Source organism: Nerophis lumbriciformis, linkage group LG06, assembly GCF_033978685.3.
Source record: "Nerophis lumbriciformis linkage group LG06, RoL_Nlum_v2.1, whole genome shotgun sequence".
NCBI lineage: Eukaryota > Metazoa > Chordata > Actinopteri > Syngnathiformes > Syngnathidae > Nerophis > Nerophis lumbriciformis.
Genome location: NC_084553.2, coordinates 27,591,400 through 27,612,625, shown reverse-complemented (window position 1 = coordinate 27,612,625; position 21,226 = coordinate 27,591,400). Strand labels below are relative to the sequence as shown.

Here is a 21,226-nt window from a genome sequence, read left to right as displayed (position 1 = left end):
GACGGTGTGAAGCCGGGCAGGAAGCAGCCTGTTTCCGCCCGGAGGGGGAGGAGCTTGCGAGAATGACGTGACCTGTCCGCTCGCGTAAGTCTTCCCAAACGTCCTTCGTCTTGGGCGGCGCTTCCGGCGCTGGGGTGACGTGCCAACGTCTTCGGACCAAACAGAGCTTATTGGAATGAGTTTTCTGCTTGGAGTCCACATCAGGTCTTGATCCACCATGGCTACTAACGCCTCCCACTTTCCTTCCTCCATCGATTGCCAGTCGTTTGCGGGATAGCGATTAGCTGGCGACATTCTGTCACGACATGGACTTTGGCGCAGTTTCCTGCGAGGATTGCTTTCCCAAGATGCAAACGAACTGGACTGGACATCGGATGAAGGTAGATACATGTTTAATTATTACTATCGACTACAAAAGACTTACTGTGGCATGGCATGAAGCATAATCTATGTTAAACATGAATCTCAAAGGTAGCATCGGTCGCGGAGGTAGCAGAGGTAGCAAGGGGATCATCAGATAAACAGGGGTAATGTCGCCAGGCTGACTTCCTGGCAACTATCGGCTTGTATAATACAGACATGATTGACAACAGGTGTGCGAGTGCAAAACGTGAAACAGGTGAAACTAATGGTCGTCAAGGTGACAAGGCAAGGGAGTGAAAACAGGAACTAAAACGATTCCAAAAACCAAGCAGAACATAACTAAACAAAACATGATCACAGACATGACAACAGTTACACAGAACAAATATGGCTGTTCAAGTGCTTTCTTGATTTTAGCTATTGGATGCACCGAAGTTAAAATTCTTGGCAGAAACGGAAAATGAGGAAACCAAGGCTGAAAACCAGAACGCTGAAAGCAATCATTTTGCCAATTATTATTATCATTGCATTTATGGCTATGACTGGGTACTAAACCCCAAAAATCAAGGTATTGCAATTGCACAAATTAATCTATATTCTTCAAACAATAAAAACTATTTTGAAATCATGAAAATATTTATTTACTAGTTGTATTCCAACAAGGCTTCGGCTTACCTACAACGCTTTGGAGGATAACCAGTATAGAAAATATGGTGGTATTTTAACAATATTAAACACCTTAATATATTTCATAATAATAATAAAATAATAAAAGTAAAGGAAAAATAGCGAATGCACGCTCAAAAGAAGAAGGCAGCAGAGAAGCAAAGTGTGAGTTGTTCCACTGCAGCGAAACTAGTTTTAGTTTCATAAAACAAAAGCGGAGAGACAATGTTAGTCAAATACAATTTGTTTACCCTCAGTCTAAAAAAGTAATTGAAAAGTTCTGACTGTGATGTATTGTCACTTAAAGTCAACTTATAGCGTTAATGTGACATGACTTAAAATCCCTTGCAAACAAATTATTCAGGCAACAATTTTGAGAAAGTCACAGTATTTGCCAAACTTTAATGGTTAAAACTTACTGGTCTTTGTGGTTCTGGTAGTATTCCATGTCCCGCTTCCCAAGCAGAGTCCTCTTGATGAAGATGGACAGTGCACTCCAGCTGAGAATGATGATCGCCAGCTCAAGTAGGTTCAATTTACTCTTGAAGTAGGTCCATCTCTGCTGCTTCATCAGCTTTGCCTAATGGGATATTTTAATTAAACTAAATACTGAAAGTGGATGAAAACTAAATGTGATTTCAATATACCTGAACAAACATGTAATACAGGATGAAGAGGAAGTAAATGACTTCAGAGGCCATAACAAAGATGTGCAGGCCACCAGTTGATTGGTAGAGACGAACATTTTGGAGCTCACTGCGAAACTGGAAAGCCCCTAGAAAGAAGCAATTAAGACATTTTCGAAGTTTCTGTTAAGGTAGCCTAACCTGTCATGACCTCCTTACCTATGGCTGTAGTCTCCAGCATGAGTGTGATGATGCAGAAGAGGTTGACGTTGGCATTGTACACTGTGAACTCAACAAAGATGGCTTGGGTGTACGTATCAAACCAACGGTTTTCATAAAGATATCGAAGAGATCTAAAGGAAGCAAATGGTTCAATTACATATTGGTTCATGACTAAACAAAACAGATGAATAAATAAATGACCTGGTGGAGTTATGTAAATCTGGTCCAAGTTCCACCACAAAGCCTCCTCCTCTATAGAGCATCATGCTTCCCCAGATGGGATAGGCCCTCAGTTTACCCTGAGACTGATACTTCCAGGGGCTGTGGAGGTCCTCAGATGTATTATCGGCTTTAGAATACTTCCAGCCTGGGACATAGGAGCCAATGTCCTCCATCTCCCATGAGTACAGAGCATGACATTCAGGCACTGCCTGTTGCAAGCGGTGAGCCACGTGACAAGAATTGTTCTTTACCCTCATTTGGCGAAGACGGGCATTACCCACTAGCTTTGAGTTTCCATCTGTGATGAAGCCTATGATAGGTAACAAGATCATGACGAACACTTAGATTATTATTATTATTTTTTTAAAATCAGTAATTCTTTAAATGACCAACATTTTACATGAGCTCTGCTCTGTTTGCTATAGCGATAAAAATGCATATTGATACCTGGGTGATCTCCAAACAAGCTGCTCAGAACGGTTGTGTTTGCCCAGTTGAACACATCTTGAATACTCATAGTGTCTGCGATGCCTTTGCTGAAGCTCTGGCGAATGTGCTGGGTCAGGAAGTAAGCATTGGGATCCCTCTGGCCATATGCCACCAGGAGCAACATCCACATAAACCCCATATAGGCTGCATGACAAGAAAATATCTCATTGTGACATCTTGTAATGCGATTTATTGTTTCGTACAATGTAACCTCTGATATTGCACTTTTTAATTCTAGTTTTAATTGAATTTTTACGAGCTGGCATTCTGAGACTAACAACTTCATATGCCGAGAAACAATTAATTTCAGTATAAAACACGCAAAAATTAATAGGTTAAGGGTGAAGGCAAAGAGACAAAATATGATAATGACCACAGAACAGGAAATGTAACTTATTACAGTGTATAAAAGTAGCGAACATGTACCTCTGTACAATTCCCCATGCGTAATGAAAATGATTGTTCACAGGTTCTAATTTAGACAGCATGACATCTTTGTGCAAGATGACCAGTAATATCCCTTCCTTTTTCCCCTTTCCTTACACACTATATAGTTTTTATATTTCTTTGTATACATATGACAATTAAGAATGCTAAATGTTACTTAAAAGGTTTATTATAGGTTTTTAAAAATGGGGACAGATGGAGCCTTTTAGACTCCAGTCTGTTACGAGTCACAACATACCAAAGTTTTGGGTTCTCTTACCAAGAATTTCCCGAATGAGAGCAAATACTTTCTGCTCTTTAATCATGTTGTTCCTCATCCTCTCAATGTCCGTTGGAGGCGGTGGTTGGTAGAAACTGCATGTGCTGTCTCTTCGTGCTGCTCGCACAGCATCAGGATCATCTGAGTATCAAAAGTGAAAATCTTATGTTATTATGTTTTCAATAGTGCTGTCAAAAATGACATTTTTTAATCACAGTGTTGCTGTGGATGGATTTTGATTATACCAATTCAATATCGTTCCTTTTCGATTATTCCCAATTCAATAAAATCAATTTTTAAACTACAATAATTGTTTCATTTTTCTATGAGACTCGAGAAAAAGAAAGGAATATATATGCACTCAATGTGTTTATTAAACACCTTTACCATCATGTTGATGTTAACAAATGTTTTGTAAACAAACGTTAATGTGGATCTCTAATTCATTTTGTGTTATTAATGAGGCGTTTAAGATGGAAGTGCTTCAGTAACAACTTTGAGCAGAGTGTGCATAATACTTCACGTTGACCGCCTGTCATGGGTTTGTTTTGTGCGCAAATTTCCCATCACTGTACTTAGCATCTTCCATATTGACTTGTTTAGTTCTGCAGGCTGTCACTACCAGATCAACTGCTCATTTGCATATGCGCGACAGTAACACGACTGCCCAAACTGCATTATCAGAGACAATTTAGGGATTTTGAGTCATTCCGTGCTGCAGATGGGTTAATTGCCTAAAGAACATTATCAATTATAACAATTAATTAATCTGCATTAAAACATTAATTTGGATACCTCTTCTTCCTACGCAAAATAATGTAACACAAATGGAAAGCAGCAATAGCAAACCATGATTTTTGAGGCTATCGTCAATCTGAGGGTCTCCGTATTCTTCCTGGTCCACCTTCTTCAGAACAAGAGCAAAGAAAGCAGCAAAGCCAAGAACCTGGAACAGACGATGCTCCTGAGTATCATTCTAGTTGGCATACGTAATACAACTGTAGCATTATATTTAATACTACTTTGATATACATTATACAATGTTAGAAGTTAATTGTTTAACATTAGAGTTTGCATTGTACTGGCTTTACCTTAAGAGGTTGCGTGATGAACAAGCTCTCAAAAAAAGACACCACCATGGAGATTAACCAGCTTATAGAGCGATCTTTCCCATAAGTCAGCCCGTACATCATGGTGAAGTATCCTGACACACCGCTAGTTGCGATCACCAATGTCCAGCCGACAAAGACAAACCACCATGGCAACCCACTCTGGCAACATTTTTTAGCACCGGCTCCGTTTTCTCCTCTCTCTTCTGGACTGGGACTGCGATCCGACTGTTCTCCATCCAGGCATGGTGACGGGAGGTGGAACTCCAGAAGGTTCTTCATTCCCTGAACTTGCTGCATGGCTTTGTTGTAGCTGTCTGGGTTTGGGAATCGAGAAGATCCCAGGAAACCAAGCTTCTTCTCAACATGACGCAGCTGCCTGTACAGATACCTGGTGTTGTTGCTCTTCTTCTGAACCCCATCTGAGGTCCTCTCCGGGCTGCCCCATACACTCTTTTCTGAACATTTGGAATTTTGATTTGAAGAATTAGTCTTTCAAAAGACTGATTGCTTTGAGAGGCAAAGTATACCAAAATCATGATCAGGGCATAGATTACCTTGAAGGTCCACTGCACCTAGACTGAGGATGGAGCGTTCTCTTTTGGCGGTATCAGTGTAGAAGTCACAGGAGGATCGATTTTGCTGTCTTATGATGTCTTCCACCAGTGACAGCAAGGTGTTGATATCGGTCTGTTGACCAGGTCGTAGGTCAATATGAGGCAGAGGACTCTTCATGGCCTTTGACAGTGACTGGGCAATTCTCTTTATGTCCTGATGGAGAAACCATGTGTGAAGTTCTTAAAACATACAGGAAAAAACTTATTGCTTACGGTTGTTAGAATGGAATAAGCTGGCTTCATTTGACAACAGGTTATACGTTTTTCTTTGTTAAGAATTCTTAAATGCCAATTCAAATGTGCAAAAGCGAGGTTGGCTTGGTTATAGGATCAAAAATGGTTTTCGCTTTTCACCCTTGAAGTAGGGGATTGGCAGTAGGCAAATGACGGTCTCCTGTATTTATAAGTAAATCCACAACTAAGCTAACAATAGCGTGTGTGTTTATTTTTTGACTTGAAGGGGGCCAATGATGATTTTTGTCTTTTCTGATTTATAAATGTTGTTATAATGTTAGATAGTCGTGTTAAAGGGGTCATGTTATGATTTATTTCCTACATTTAAAACACTTCTAAGAGGGCTACATAACAAAATGTTGCAAAGATCTTGTTTTACAGACCATCCCTAGGCCGCTTTCTGACTGTCTCTTCAGAATGCACCGTTTTGTGGTCGGCCCTATTTATGTACCAAAGCCTTCTTCCACGCCAAGCTTCCTTGGACTGTGCCTCCACCCTGCCAGCAATATTGTAGTCTTCCATATTGAGTCTCTGAACAGATAAGTTAGAAAAATATGCTACTGTACGCTTCAGTGGAGTATTTTAGCATGCATGTGCATGTATGAGCCAGTCTGTTCCACAACTCAAGGATGGAGAAAAATAAGGAACTTATTGACTACAACTATGGATGACAACTGGATAAAAATGGCGTACTCGCCAAAGATAAACCTCTATCATAGATGGAGGTATTCGCTGACGTGACTAAGACAACACACGTCACTAAGGTCTCAAATTCCAGACTGCTGGTTTGGAGTAAGTTTGGAAGAAGGCAAGATTGTTTAATAAATATCTCCACCATGCCTCCATGGCATGATTTAAAATTTTCGGGACTTAACGGGATCTCGATAACACAAAAACAGGCACCAAGAGGTAAGAAAAGTTGGTTGTGCATAATACAGCCCCTTTGAACAATGCCGAAAATGTCAAATCAAAAAGTTTTATGCGTATGGGAGTAAGTTAACACCCAGTTTTAGATGCCTTTGTTTTGCAGTCTTTTAAATATTAGCAATATTGTGATGTCACAGTGAGATGGACATACTTATTTGCACATTATGTATACGCTGTCAGCCAGAGGGGCAGGAGTTCCAAGATACATTTGGATAATTTCAATTAAATCAATCAATTATTCAATCAATTCATTTTATTTGGATCATGGTAAATGTTCACAAGCACATATTTTGTAATCAACCATTCAAAAGGAGTGCAAAGAAGCAGAGCTTGTCTGGTCCCACCACTCTGCCTGAAGCAGCTTTCCATAGAGAGAAAAAAAAGAAAGAACGAGAGAAAGAACCAACTGAACCACAAATTAGCAAGCACTTGGCAACAGAAGCAATGAAAAACTCCCTTTAGGGAATAAACCTCAAACAGAACCCTGGTTATGTCGGTTAGCCATTTATCTTGACCGGTTGGGTACAGAGAGAGGGACAGAGTAAGGGTATAAAGCGTAGCAATAGAATAGAAATAGCAAATAGTTCAAAAGGGTTAGGATAAAACAGAGCCTATTTGATTCTACCCTTGTCCCATAACATTTATATGACAGTAATATCAGACACTTAACTTCAACAGTTCTTTTGTATACTTTTAGAGAGGGTGGGGCATGGTTTCATTTGCAATGTGTGAACGCCTCCACAAACAACCATCTTGCAGACATATGCAGAAATTAGGTTATAAATGTGACTGTTGATAAAAATTTTACATCAAAAGCATCTCCAATATATATTATCTAGACCCCAAGGAAGCGTGTTAAATGTAAATTAAAACCATAGGTGCCCTCTAAAATGTTACAATAACGTATCGGCTCTACCAATGAGCACCCAGCAGTCTTTTATGTCACCCATGCTGTATTTCACTGCGTGCTTGCATGGAACCTCGGCTGAGCAGCTACTGTTTTTTAGTTTGGGCAAAAGTGAAGAGAGTCGTAGCGAGCCACGTACGTACACCGCGGTGGTACCTAAACACGCCTGTGAGACTTTGTTCATGAAGTCAAAAGTGTCCTTACCTTCATCACAGTGTCTGGTGTGATGTCCTTCTGTTCTTTCAGAGGGGAAGAGGTCTGTGATGGGGACACTCGAACTGTCTTCCCCTGCTTTGTCTTGTCTGATTTTATGACCTTTTCGCGTGGACGAGTGTTTCTAAAGATGCTCACAATGAGTAGATTGATGGGAAACATGATGATGGAACTCTGAAAGCCAATCATAACCTGCTGCCAGGTGAACTCAATGTGACCTGCAAAACACAGGAGGTTGTGTTAGCAAGAAGCTCTCATCCTGCTGAATCATTGACACATGACAATGATGCATCAAAAACAGGAAATAATCATATACCCAGGTCCATGGTCTGTTCCGAGGGATCTGTAGGAACACCCCAAAACATGATGCTAGTTAGCATGGTGCACAGCAACAGGGAAAAGCAGCAAGAAACTCGCTGCACACGGGTAAAAGTGCTGCATGGAGGTCGACTTATGACAGAGAACCAGATGTGTCCATCGCGGAAATCCTTAGCTGTCTTCATGAAAAACAGATTGCTACAAGGACAAAAAGAGAGATGACTCCAAGGTAATGTGTATTGCTTCATGATAAAAACTGTTGGCTGCCCCTACCTAAATCTCTTCAGGTCCTCCTCTGTAGCTACTGGGAAGACCTTGTCAAGACTGCACTCTCCCACGTCGACAGCAAGCCAGGAGTTACAAAGAAAGTGCCATTTCTGGCCACCATCCAGATCTTGCACTGTTACTTTGTTGACATACCTGCGTGTCGGATTAGTGTGTTCATCATTTTAACAGCAAAGACTCAAGCAATCATCAGCCCCCATGCTATACCATGCAGGGTGGCTGCCCGAGTTGTCATGCCACAACCTGATGCCCTGCAGCTCTCCAAGAGAAAAGTGTGTGGTCAAGAGAAATATGTCCTCTCCACCCCTCTCAAACAAAGGTTTCTCAAGATCAGTCAGATGGTGGGGCTCGCTTTCTCCTTCCGTTCCCAGCAAGGTTAATGTCACCTGAAAATGGTGGTGTTGCTCATGAGACAGAGATTCCCACTGCAAATGTTCCGTGATAGGACTTACCTGTGAGGAGGTGGCTGCCCCATGGCGATGGCCCGTGCTAACTGTCACCATATAGCAGTACTCTGCCAAAGGGTCATTATCTTCAAGCACTGTAATCTTGACCTTGAAGTACATGCATAAAAGGGAAGATCATATGTCTATCTGCAGTGATGGGCAATAACAAGCTACATGTAGCTAAGCTATGTAGCTTAACTACATTTTCCAATAGGTTGGCGGTAGTTTAGCAACTTTTTTGACGAGCAGCTTCTCCATATTGCTACTTTTAGACCCCTGTATCTACAAACCCCGTTTCCATATGAGTTGGGAAATTGTGTTAGATGTAAATATAAACGGAATACAATGATTTGCAAATCATTTTCAACCCATATTCAGTTGAATATGCTACAAAGACAACATATTTGATGTTCAAACTGATAAACATTTTTTTTGGTGCAAATAATCATTAACTTTAGAATTTGATGAAAGCAACACGTGACAAAGAAGTTGGGAAAGGTGGCAATAAATACTGATAAAGTTGAGGAATGCTCATCAAACACTTATTTGGAACATCCCACAGGTGAACAGGCAAATTGGGAACAGGTGGGTGCCATGATTGGGTATAAAAGTAGATTCCATGAAATGCTCAGTCATTCACAAACAAGGATGGAGCGAGGGTCACCACTTTGTCAACAAATGCGTGAGCAAATTGTTGAACAGTTTAAGAAAAACCTTTCTCAACCAGCTATCGCAAGGAATTTAGGGATTTCACCATCTACGGTCCGTAATATCATCAAAGGGTTCAGAGAATCTGGAGAAATCACTGCACATAAGCAGCTAAGCCCGTGACCTTCGATCCCTCAGGCTGTACTGCATCAACAAGCGACATCAGTGTGTAAAGGATATCACCACATGGGCTCAGGAGCACTTCTAAAACCCACTGTCAGTAACTACAGTTGGTCGCTACATCTGTAAGTGCAAGTTAAAACTCTCCTATGCAAGGCAAAAACCGTTTATCAACAACACCCAGAAACTCCGTCGGCTTTGCTGGGCCTGAGCTCATCTAAGATGGACTGATACAAAGTGGAAAAGTGTTCTGTGGTCTGACGAGTCCACATTTCAAATTATTTTTGGAAACTGTGGATGTCGTGTCCTCCAGACCAAAGAGGAAAAGAACCATCCGGATTGTTATAGGCGCAAAGTTGAAAAGCCAGCATCTGTGATGGTATGGGGGTGTATTAGTGACCAAGACATGGGTAACTTACACATCTGTGAAGGCGCCATTAATGCTGAAAGGTACATACAGGTTTTGGAGCAACATATGTTGCCATCCAACAACGTTACCATGGACGCCCCTGCTTATTTCAACAAGACAATGCCAAGCCACGTGTTACATCAACGTGGCTTCATAGTAAAAGAGTGCGGGTACTAGACTGGCCTGCCTGTAGTTCAGACCTGTCTCCCATTGAAAATGTGTGGCGCATTATGAAGCCTAAAATACCACAAGGGAGACCCCCGGACTGTTGAACAACTTAAGCTGTACAACAAGCAAAATGGGAAAGAATTCTACCTGAGAAGCTTAAAAAATGTGTTGTTAAAAGGAAAGGCCATGTAACACAGTGGTGAACATGCCCTTTCCCAACTACTTTGGCATGTGTTGCAGCCATGAAATTCTAAGTTAATTATTATTTGCAAAAAAAAAAAAAAGTTTATGAGTTTGAACATCAAATATCTTGTCTTGTCTTAGTAGTGCATTTAATTGAATATGGGTTGAAAGGGATTTGCAAATCATTGTATTCCGTTTATATTTACATCTAACATAATTTCCCAACTCATATGGAAACGGGGTTTTCAGGTAGCTCACGTCAAAGCTAAACGTTACAAAGAGAGAAAATGGACTGCGAATACAGGCCAAAAAAATACGAATAAAGAGATCATCCATACATTTGGAGAAAATCCATGATGATTGGTTGGTGTTCGTATGATGAGTCACAATTGGCTAAGGTTAGGGCGAAACATTGCAGACTGACCAATCGAAGGCAAGATACGGTGAGTCATCGAAAACTAGTAAGCAAAATCAGTACAGTCACGGACACATGTCACATGACAAGGAGTGAGTCGGAGACAGAAAGACGTTTCAAGCTGACGACTCAAAAAAAATAAAGAAAGATATTTTAAAATGGCAGAGGAATTCTCTCCTGCACATTAGAGTTTTATTTAGTGATAAAGACGACGCCCAGGAAACCCACAATAATGTGTGTCTTTGGCCATATTTACACAAATGTATGTCTTTTTAGAAAACAATACCCAAAACTTTAGTTTTTAGTTGTTTACTCTGTATACCAAAATCATAACTGCTCTCTTCATCTAAGACATCCAACAGAAATTTAGGAACACACATTAAAGTGAGTTGAGTTCATGAAAGGTTTTAATGCACATAACCATTACCAACTGTTCCCTAACAACACACAAATCATTGTTTTTTGTCAAGATATACTGTAGATAGATGCTGTTTTTTTTTTTTACTGTGGGTAGAGAAAATTAATAACATTACAGGGGTGGGTCAAAGAAAAGGCACATTAAAATAAATACATAAGGTGTGGTGCGGGGACCCCTAGATGTAGTTGTAGGGTGTCCCCAGCTAAATGACAGATAGTAATGGACCCTTACTGGGTCCTATTTCACACTCTCAGTTACATTAGCATTGATATTATACATAAGGGACCATAGATAGAAAAGCCAATATATGTAGCTTTGATGTAGCAAGTTACTTTGGCCATGTAGCTTGTAGTGTAGTTTGATACAATTCTACGGGGATAGCTTCCCCAGTAACTTAGCTACATTTAATCAAGAGTAACTTGTAGCTTCTATTAAATACTACATGTTCCAAGCAGCTTGTCCATCACTGTCTATCTGAATACTACACTGTACAATGGCTCATCAGAGAGTACTGTCTGTGTTTACTTGGGAACATACTCTACCTGAAATCTATTTGGCTCATGTGCAATAATTACTGTACGTTAGTATAGCTTGTATCTCAAGAGACGTAAATAGACTATTCTAAAATAGTAACCTTAAGCATGATTCAAGTAAATATGGTACCTCAACTTATGAGTGCCCCGATTTAAGAGTGTTTTGAGGTAAGAGATCTCTTCCGGCTAATTGTTATGCTTTAAGGTGCAAGCAAATGTTTTAGTTACTAGCATCCCTTCCATTAGTTGTCATTGCAAATGCCACAGTAAACCCCGAAAGATCCGACCAAAACTTCCAATGTATTAGTTTATAGCTAGATAGCGACATAACTTTTTTTCCAACTGTGGGAAGGGAAGAAAGAAAGTAAGTGTGAAGGACAGTGCTGAAAAGAAAACATTTATAATATTCATTGAAATAAGGAAATATCACATCATATCACCGGGCATGTAGCTAACTTGGCGAAACAATTCAGGCGTATCACAGCTATAGTCTGCACTATACTAAAGTAGAATGAGTTGATAACACCAGCAAAGGATGTTAAAATAATATCTAAACGGAGGACATTTATCCATGAAAATATGGACAAGATGCTGATGGAGATACCGTAGAAGTCCACTATCCAGGGTAAATGCTGTACATTATCATAGCATTACTATAATACAGTACTGAAGTTGTTGGTAGTACATTCTATTGTATTGCTTAATATTTCTTATCTAAAACTTTGTTTTCATTTTTCAAAGCTCGTAAGTTGAGGTACTACAGTATATACAAGTATAATGCTAATATTATACAATGCTAGGGAATGTACCTCGCAAGGGTTTTTTACCTTAGCTGTGTCCTGAATGTCTTTTCTTCGAGCCCAGACAACCACCAGGAGATAAGCAAAGAAGATTGCCCCCACAAAACACACCACCACAGGGTTGTTGGCGAAAGTGGCGAAAAGTTCTGCGGTGCGGGATACGTCTACTAGGTTTGGCATGACAAAAAAAGAGCTGCCAAAGAAAGTTAAGTGGTTACACAGACACTGAGTGACCAAAGGCGTGGTGAGTGGGCCAACCTGTAGGAAGAATAAAGCGGGAAAAAACAATGCGGATGATGCTTTTCATAACTCAAAGAGGCAAAAGATGGTTTACCACTTACCCGGCAGCCATTTTCACTCCAAGAAGACTCGATATCGTCCCAGTACTTGCACTGGGCTGCAATGGTTATGATACTGACAGTGGTGTTAACAGATTTTACGCCCGGCTCTACTTTTGGCTTCATGACAAGGAAGTGCACACCAACATCACCTGTCCTATCTCGAGGACTAAGTACCCAGGTATATTTTTCCTCTGTGGTAAAAATCATCAGGAGACACAACACATATTAGTGGTAATCAAATAAGTGAATTGGCACATGCTGGGTGCCGAGGAGAGCAAATTTTGTAGTAAAAATATGGTTGTCCAATATACTGTAAATCTGATAGCTCTAGATTTTATTAAATGTCATATTTTAACATACCTTCTTTTACATTCTCGAGAGGCATCTGAATTTTAGCGACATAGTCCTCACTCGTCGGATACTTCTTGTACCCAAGAAGTAACATGAAGGAAATGTCTTCAGAGGGCTCAGTTTTTAGCACCAGTGTTACATCAGGGGAAGGAACTTCAATAATAATCGTGCTAAAATTTCCCAAGTCCAGAACTGTACTGTTCTCCTGTCGTACATCTGGCCTGGGAAGGAGAATCTGAAATCCCCAGTAACACAAATACCTATTAAAAACTGTTCTCATATGGCCCATATTATGCACAACTGACATTTGAGTTACAGGAGCGCTGTGCTTTTTTTCGAACCTTCTGCAAAAATGTCCCTCACAAGTTTTTTTAACTGAACTCGCGGGCCACCAGTTGAATAGCTCAAATGATTAAAAATAGAGGACCAAAAATGGAACCTTGAGGAACACTACTAGCTAAACTAAAGAAGGTGAACACATGACTACTGACTGCATATGAACTAAAGAAGCCTCTTTAGTTATATAAATCACAATAAATCACATAAAAAAATTGTGACTGCCAAATAAGGAGTGGACTTAAAGGGGTGCCTTGAGGAACGCCTCAGTTATGTAAATGTTAAATCCCAAGTGTTATGTTATGGAAGAACAAGTGTTTTAAGTTTGCTAGTAAGGTTAAAATGTCAATGCAAGGATCTGCCAATATTTTTACAGTGGTCCAAGTTTCTTTATAAAATAGAAACATTGTAGTATTTGTAAGAATTTGCTGCAAGAATGTTTGTTTTCCAAGTTTTGAACTGAACTATGGGAGCCGATTTGATGTCATTCCTGGGCTGGATTTGGCCTACAGGCCCCCTGTTAAAGAGACATGCCATAGAGCTTGTTTATGACCACCAAATCTGAGAAAAAAGTTATTTGTTTGCTCCACTTTTGAGAGAAGATGTGTGTAAACGGTCACTTTTAAAAGTTTTGGGTTTTCATGATGACATAAATGAAAAACCTCTCTATGGTCCGCCCAGTCAAAACAACACCTCTTTACATCAACAGTACATAACAGCTTTGGAAAAGGTAGGCTTCACTACACATCATTAAGTTAAGACTGGAGCACTGTCAGTCAGATAAAGATGTGGGTGCAGTAAAATCTGTCATTTTGTTCCTTCAGCAAAAAGACTAATATGCTGCTCAACTTAGACTGACATACTATAGCTATGATAATGTACAGGCTGTGTACCGGTACACAATATGACATGTTCCCAGTAGGGCTGACTTTTTTTTGTCCTGTCCAGCTACTCAGGCAAATCATATTGTTGATGGAGAGGCCTATATTTGCTTTACAAAAGAGAGGTGTGGTATACTTCTCTTGTTGTCTTATTTGTATTTGACTTTATTAAATGGATTTATATTATTTTTTGGCGCAGCCGGACCGGATCATGAGGGGATAAAAAGAGAAACAAAGGAAGACAGAGGGGGAAATTGCGGGGACCATATGTAATAATAATAATACAGAGAGAAAACAATAGAGAGACAACAACAACAACAAACACAACAATAACAATAACAACCACAACAACAACATCAGCAAATATGATATGTACAAATATGATATGAAAAACGATAGCAAAAAGGTAGTTAGTGAGGTAAATATTAATAACACAAAAATGACAATGAACATTGTTGCACTACAAATGGAGCAATACAAATACCAATAGAAATAGCACTATTGATAATGAATAATGACAATAATTACCTCTATTAACAACAATACAATTGTTTCAAATGCAACAATACATTTATGCAATGATAACTTGAAATACAAAATAAAGCAGATAAATGGAGGGGAAGAAAGAGAAGCAAACAGTATTAACCTTGTAGATTGTTATAGTAACAATAGGTTAAGCTTTGTCAGTGCCGTGTGTTATCCAGTTTCCCAGGTAGGGCTTACTAAAAGCACTTTTAAACTGTATACATTCCAGCATCAAAGTTAGATTTTGGACAATCCACTTACAATATACTATTGTGGGCCCTATTTTTAAAATAGTTGAAAAACAGTATAATATGGGACATGTATTATAGGTTATTGTTGCTGTATAGTACCTCAATCTCTGAAGGCAAATTCTTAACAGGGATGACGGAGCCGTTCATTCTTGTAAGAGAGACAGATCCCACAGTTCCCGAAATGTTTCCCCCTTTCCACGAATATGGGTTCTTTTCAAAACTCATCATCTGTGGCATATTATAAACAGTACAGTATGTGGATACATTAGTTTGTGAGATAAATCAAACATAATATAATTATCATTAAAAGAGAATAAAGCTCAGTTTTGATTGACACTGTTTTGAAATGGTTTTTATGTAGACAAATAATTCTCGGTGGAACGCTATAATGCTAACTATGCACTACAATATTCATATTGTTAAATTATTACCTCTGATAGTGTCAGTCAAAACAAAACTGTATTAACTTGTTGAGGACAGACAAAGTGGTTTGTTTTGGTATATCAGCAATATTCAAAATAAAATATAAAGTGCACACACTTACTCTAACATCCACTGGCTCGTCCGGTGAGACTACATCAGCAGGCAGAGAAGGGAAAGAAAATCTAGAAGCACTGCTCCTCTGGATGTTTATGTCCTGCTCAGACATGGTTTCTGGAGACACTCTGCAGAAAGTGTATTGCAGTTTTAAGACATCTCTACGAGAACCACCAACCATAAAATCAAGTGCACCTGTACATTAATGTAAACTGTATCAAAACCCACACCGTCAGATAAATATATTATTATTTTAGATTAAAGATGACTCATTTAGTAACAGGACTAATAGTAAGAGGAGTGAGTTTTTAGCATAAACAAACATAAAATTATGGTTATGGCTATGGTTCGAGATTATTTCGAACATGCATACAATTACTACATGATCACAATTTCCATTTTCTCTTTCTAACATGTTTGAAAAGGAGTAGGCAGAAGCAGAGCTTATTTAATCCTACTCCTGTTCCATTACATAGCAATTGCTAACACTCTAGTTCAGTTCACTTCCTGTTGTCAATTTATTCAGAATATACTCCATAAATAATAATATTTAAAAAATGTATTAATAATGAAGTAAGTTGTATTTGTATTAGTACCATGCCTTCCACCCGAATGCAGCTGGAATAGGCTCCAGCCACCCCCGTGACCCCAAGAGTACAAGTGGTAAAAAATGGATGGATGGAGGAAGATGTATTTCATACAGTGAGATGAATAAGATTATCAATAAATTCAGAATGTTTATCATGGTTCTTTTGTTGGGAGGACGGCGTGGCATGGTTGGTAGAGCGAGCGGGCCCGCAACTTGAGGGCTTCTGGTTTGATCCCCAGCTTCTGCCAGTCACGTCCATTGTGTCCTTGAACAAGACACCCTTGCTCCTGATGGATCGTGGTTTGCGCCTTGCATGGCAGCTCCGGCTATTAGTGTGTGAAGGTGTGTATGAATGGGTGAATGTGGAAATAGTGTCAAAGCTCTTTGAGTAGCTTGAAGGTCGAAAAACACGATACAAGTATAACCCATTTACCATTTACTTCGTAAACACTCTGAGTTTGAACATTTACTTACATTGTTAGTGCATCTGCCTCACAATACGAAGGTCCTGAGTAGTCTTGGGTTCAATCCCGAGCCCGGGATTGAACCCAAGACTACTCAGGACCTTCGTATTGTGAGGCAGATGCACTAAGGTCCTGAGTAGTCTTGGGTTCAATCCCGGGCTCGGGATCTTTCTGTGTGGAGTTTGCATGTTCTCCCCGTGACTGCGTGGGTTCTCTCCGGGTACTCCGGCTTCCTCCCACCTCCAAAGACATGCACCTGGGGATAAGTTGATTGGCAACACTAAATTGGCCCTAGTGTGTGAATGTGAGTGTGAATGTTGTCTGTCTATCTGTGTTGGCCCTGCGATGAGGTGGCGACTTGTCCAGGGTGTACACCGCCTTCCGCCCGATTGTAGCTGAGATAGGCTCCAGCGCCCCCCGCGACCCCAAAAGGGAATAAGCGGTAGGAAATGGATGGATGGATGGATGGATCACATTAGTACACTATTTGATATCTTTACTTAATCCATTTCATAATTTCATTCTATACTGATATACTAAAGGTTTTAAGTGTTGGACGTGCAAACAAAAGCTAAATTTTTCTCTGAGGTTATATTTCTCTTCTTTTGTTGAGAAGAATTGTTGTACGTTCTTGGGTAGCAGGTTACAGTTTGCTTTGGGCATAATTTTAGCTGTTTACAGATTCACAATAATTTCAATATTTTCGATTAAATAAAGAAAAAGTTTGAATGTTCTCCATATCCAACATTATGTATTATTCGAGCGGTTAGCGACTGAAGTGTACTGTATATTTCTGCACAATAACTAAGATATGGTAACACTAGTGTAACAAACAGTTCAGGGTGTCCCTAGTTACCATAGAGTGTGAGGTAAGGAGGAGGATTTTTGCCCCTCCAGAGTTGCTGTAGGGCTGTGACGTAGGGTGTGTGTGGTGGTGGAAGAAGGTGTGTGAAGATAACATTAAAGAAATAGTGGCGACCGGACCTGCTCTAATGACTCCCATTTATTATTTTATTAGATAGGTACACAGAATATGCGAACCCAGGACCCTAGCAAACAATTAATAATATGAAGCGATTTTTGGTTCAATATACAGTATATTTAGCTTAATTCATTATTAATGTATTTATTGCCATCTTATATTGTATATTTTGTATATAAGATTTCGAGTTCATTTTATCATTACACTGTAGCGGTCGCTTTAAGGACATAATTCACCACACCTGTTTACCTGACTTTGTCATCATTATTTACTGTCATTGTTCGATTGTGCACATAACAGTGTTGTTCTTGTTTAGCATTCATATATGCAGTTAAGTGTGAGTAATTCCAAGCGGACCTTTAAGTGCCCGTCAGGAGATTCTCCCAAAGATGGGGGTTTGTTGTGATCGTCATTTTGAGTCGTTCGATGTTAGTAGTGATTCATTCTCGTCTTTGATGAATAAACGACGCACAAGTTTTTGTGTGTCAAACGATACTTCAAGTTGTCTTGCTTTCACGCTACAAGCGCAACACTGGTGACCCCAACGCTTCACTGAACGGATTCAGTGAATATTATCGACCATGACGGCGAATGTGGTTTCACTGAAGCTGCCTGAGTTCTGGCAATCTTCCGCAACTGCATGGTTTGCCCAGGCCAAAGCACAGTTCGCCCTGCGTGGTATCACCGAGGACGACACTATGTTTTATTATGCCGTTTCCTCCCTCGGGAGCGCTACGGCGACCAGAGTGGTTAGCGTCCTCACGCACCCACCGGAGAGGAACAAGTATATTACGTTGAAGGCTCACCTCTTAAAGACATTTGAAATTTCCGACGCGGAGAGAGCTAGCTGCCTTTTTTCGTTGCAGGGGCTTGGCGATTGCAAGCCCTCTGAACTAATAGACAAAATGCTAGACCTCTTAGATGAGCACAGGCCTGGATTCCTCTTTGTGAAGCTTTTCCTGAGACTCCTGCCTTTTCAGGTGCGGGCTGCTTTTCACTGGTTTAAATGTAACTTAGATATTGGGTTTCACTATGTAAAGTGCTTTGAGTCATTAGAGAAAAAGGCTATATAAATATAATTCACTTCACTTCACTTCACTAGCCAACACGGCCATTTTGGACTGCCGCGAACTTGCTGCTGAAGCTGATAAGTTCTTTTTAGCCACCCAACCGACCTATGTGGCTGTATTCTTTGCGGCTGGGGCAGAAAGATTCATGGCAGATTCTTCCACTCTCACTGCTACTGCTGCTGCTGCTGCTGCTGCGCCCCCCCAAGCGGCAACCGGATTCTGGACTATGTGCTTTCGGCCTTCTTGTGGATGTAAAAACAGGCGCTTGGTGGATGCGATTACGTTCTGCTCATACAAGTGCAGTCTCAGTGCGACGGACTCAATCAGGCTTTCCAGCATGCTACCCACCGCGGACGTCTTTCTTCGCCTCCTCGCTGAGTTCCCCACCCTGGCGCAGTCCACGTTCTCGTCATCTACCGCCAAGCATGGTGTGGAACACCACATTGCCATCACAGGCCCGGCGCCTGGACCCTGCAAAGCTCTCCATCGCTAGAGCTGAATTTGAGACCATGGAACGCCTCAGGATCATTCGCCGCTGAGAGATCCCGTGGACATCGCCCCTCCACATGGTGGAGAAGTCTGGAGGTGGTTGGCGGCCATGCGGTGATTACCGCAGACTCAACGATGCGACTACCCCATTCCGTTATCCGGTCCCCCACATACAAGATTTTTCCCGCCAACCTGGCTGGGAAAACTGTGTTTTCTAAGGTAGATCTCGTCCGGGGCTATCATCAGGTGCCGGTCCACCCCTCTGATATCCCAAAGACAGCAGTCATCACCTCATTTGGACCTTTCGAATTGTTACGGATGCCTTTTGGCCTAAAAAGCGCCACACAGACATTCTAGCGACTGATGGACTCTGTTTTACGTGACTTGCCGTTTCTGTTTGTCTACTTGGACGACATCCTGGTAGCGAGCACCTCTCAGACCGAACATGTGACCCACCTCAGGACCCTTTTTCAACGCTTTAGCCAACATGGGCTCATTGTTAACCCGACTAAGTGCCACTTCGGGTTGTCTGTAATCGACTTCTTCGGACATCGCGTCACAAAGTGCGGGGCAGTTCCCCTTCCAGCGAAGGTTGCTGCCATCGCTAACTTCCCCCGCCCGCTCACGGTTAAGGCTCTTCAGGAGTTCCTTGGCATGGTAAATTTTTTTACCATCGTTCATCCCCCGGGCAGCTGACCTCATGCAGCCGCTGAATGACGCTCTTAAAGGGGCTGCTCCCAAGCACATGGTAGACTGGTCTGATGCGCGGCACAGTGCTTTTGTGGGAGTCAAGTCTGCTCTCGCTAACGCTAGCCTGCTGGCTCACCCATTACCTGATGCTCCTATTGCAAATACCACGGACGCGTCAGACTATGCTGTAGGTGCAGTGAATGAGCAGTGGGTGGGTGGCTCTTGGCAATGTTTGGCTTTCTTTAGCAGGCAGTTGCGCCCCTGCGAGCAGAATAATAGCACGTTTGACCGTGAGCTCCTCGGCCTCTATCTGGCCATACGTCATTTCCGTTCGCTGCTTGAAGGAGGCCTTTCACAGCTTTTGTGGACCACAAACCCCTCACTTTCGCGATGGCCAAGACGGCCGAACCGTGGTTGGCTCGGCAACAGAGGCATCTCTCCTACGTCTCCGAGTTTACGACGGACATCCAACACCTTGCTGGTAAGAGCAATGTCGTTGCTGACTGCCTCTCCCAAACCGTCACGGGCGCTGTCCATGTGGGGCTCGATTTTGCACAGATGGCAGTTGACCAAGCCGACGACCCAGACATCCGAGCTCTGAAGGCTGCAGCCACAGGGCTACAGTTGTCTGAGGTTCTATTTGAGGACACAAGTGTTACACTCCTTTGTGACCTTGCTACGGGTCGGCCACGGCCCCTTGTGCCTGCCATTTGGAGGCGGCGGGTGTTCGACTCGATCCACGGCCTTTCCCACCCGTGGCGGATACCTTCCTAGTGGCTGGTAACTGCAAAATTTGTCTGGCGTGGACTGAAAAGGGACATTAGGGACTGGGCTTCCACATGCCTTACGCCGTCTCATGTTCCTGCTTCATTGCAAAGAGCGGCATTTGTTTTTGTTCGCCACGACGCCCACCGCGGCCCCCTTCAGCCTACTTACGATGGGCCATTTCGCGTCCTGAAGAGCGGAGACAAGCATTTCCTGTTGGATATCGGGGGTCGGTCTTAAAAATCACGGTGGACCGGGTTAAAGCGGCCCACTTGGATTAAGATCCAAGTGGGCCGCTTTAAGCCGGTACGGCCATGGTAACCGGCTGGGGTCGTCCACCCGTTCTACCTAGGCCCCATGATAATGTTCTGCATCCTTCTACGCAAGCCCCCGGGACCTTCGACAGTGCAGATGCCCTGCCGGTCCTCCCTGCTGACTCCCCGGCGTTAGTACCAGTCCGGCGCACACGGTCTAGTCGGGCTGTCCGTGCCCCTGTCCATTGACTGTTTCGTTTTTTTTGTGATGGTGAATTTTGGGGGGACGTGTGTAGCGGTTGCTTTAAGGACATAATTCACCACACCTGTTTACTTGACTTTGTCATCATTATTTACTGTCATTGTTCGATTGTGCACATAACAATGTTGTTCTTGTTTAGCATTCATATATGCAGTTAAGAGTGAGTAATTTGGCGCGTCCCCTTCAAGTGACCATCAGGAGATTCTCCCAAAGGTGGGGGTTTGTTCTGACCGCCATTTTGAGTCATAGGATGTTAGTAGTGATTCATTCTCGTCTTTGATGAATAAACGACACACAAATTTTTGTGTCAAACGATACTTCAAGTTGTCTTGCTT

The 21,226-nt window shown here is 41.7% G+C and overlaps 1 protein-coding gene across 1 annotated transcript in view; it reads right to left on the bottom strand.

Annotated features, from left to right (window-relative positions):
* The window catches only part of LOC133608206 (polycystin-1-like protein 2), a 52,585-nt gene that overhangs the window by 3,981 nt on the left and 27,378 nt on the right, over window positions 1-21,226 (bottom strand). The window contains 19 exon segments of the mRNA XM_061963411.1: window positions 1,449-1,609; window positions 1,677-1,804; window positions 1,875-2,008; window positions 2,079-2,409; window positions 2,547-2,732; window positions 3,295-3,435; window positions 4,144-4,240; window positions 4,386-4,861; window positions 4,961-5,174; window positions 7,293-7,519; window positions 7,618-7,817; window positions 7,893-8,039; window positions 8,112-8,290; window positions 8,357-8,458; window positions 12,132-12,380; window positions 12,383-12,636; window positions 12,806-13,031; window positions 14,889-15,017; window positions 15,334-15,454. Coding sequence (XP_061819395.1) covers window positions 1,449-1,609; window positions 1,677-1,804; window positions 1,875-2,008; window positions 2,079-2,409; window positions 2,547-2,732; window positions 3,295-3,435; window positions 4,144-4,240; window positions 4,386-4,861; window positions 4,961-5,174; window positions 7,293-7,519; window positions 7,618-7,817; window positions 7,893-8,039; window positions 8,112-8,290; window positions 8,357-8,458; window positions 12,132-12,380; window positions 12,383-12,636; window positions 12,806-13,031; window positions 14,889-15,017; window positions 15,334-15,454 — 3,702 coding nt within the window.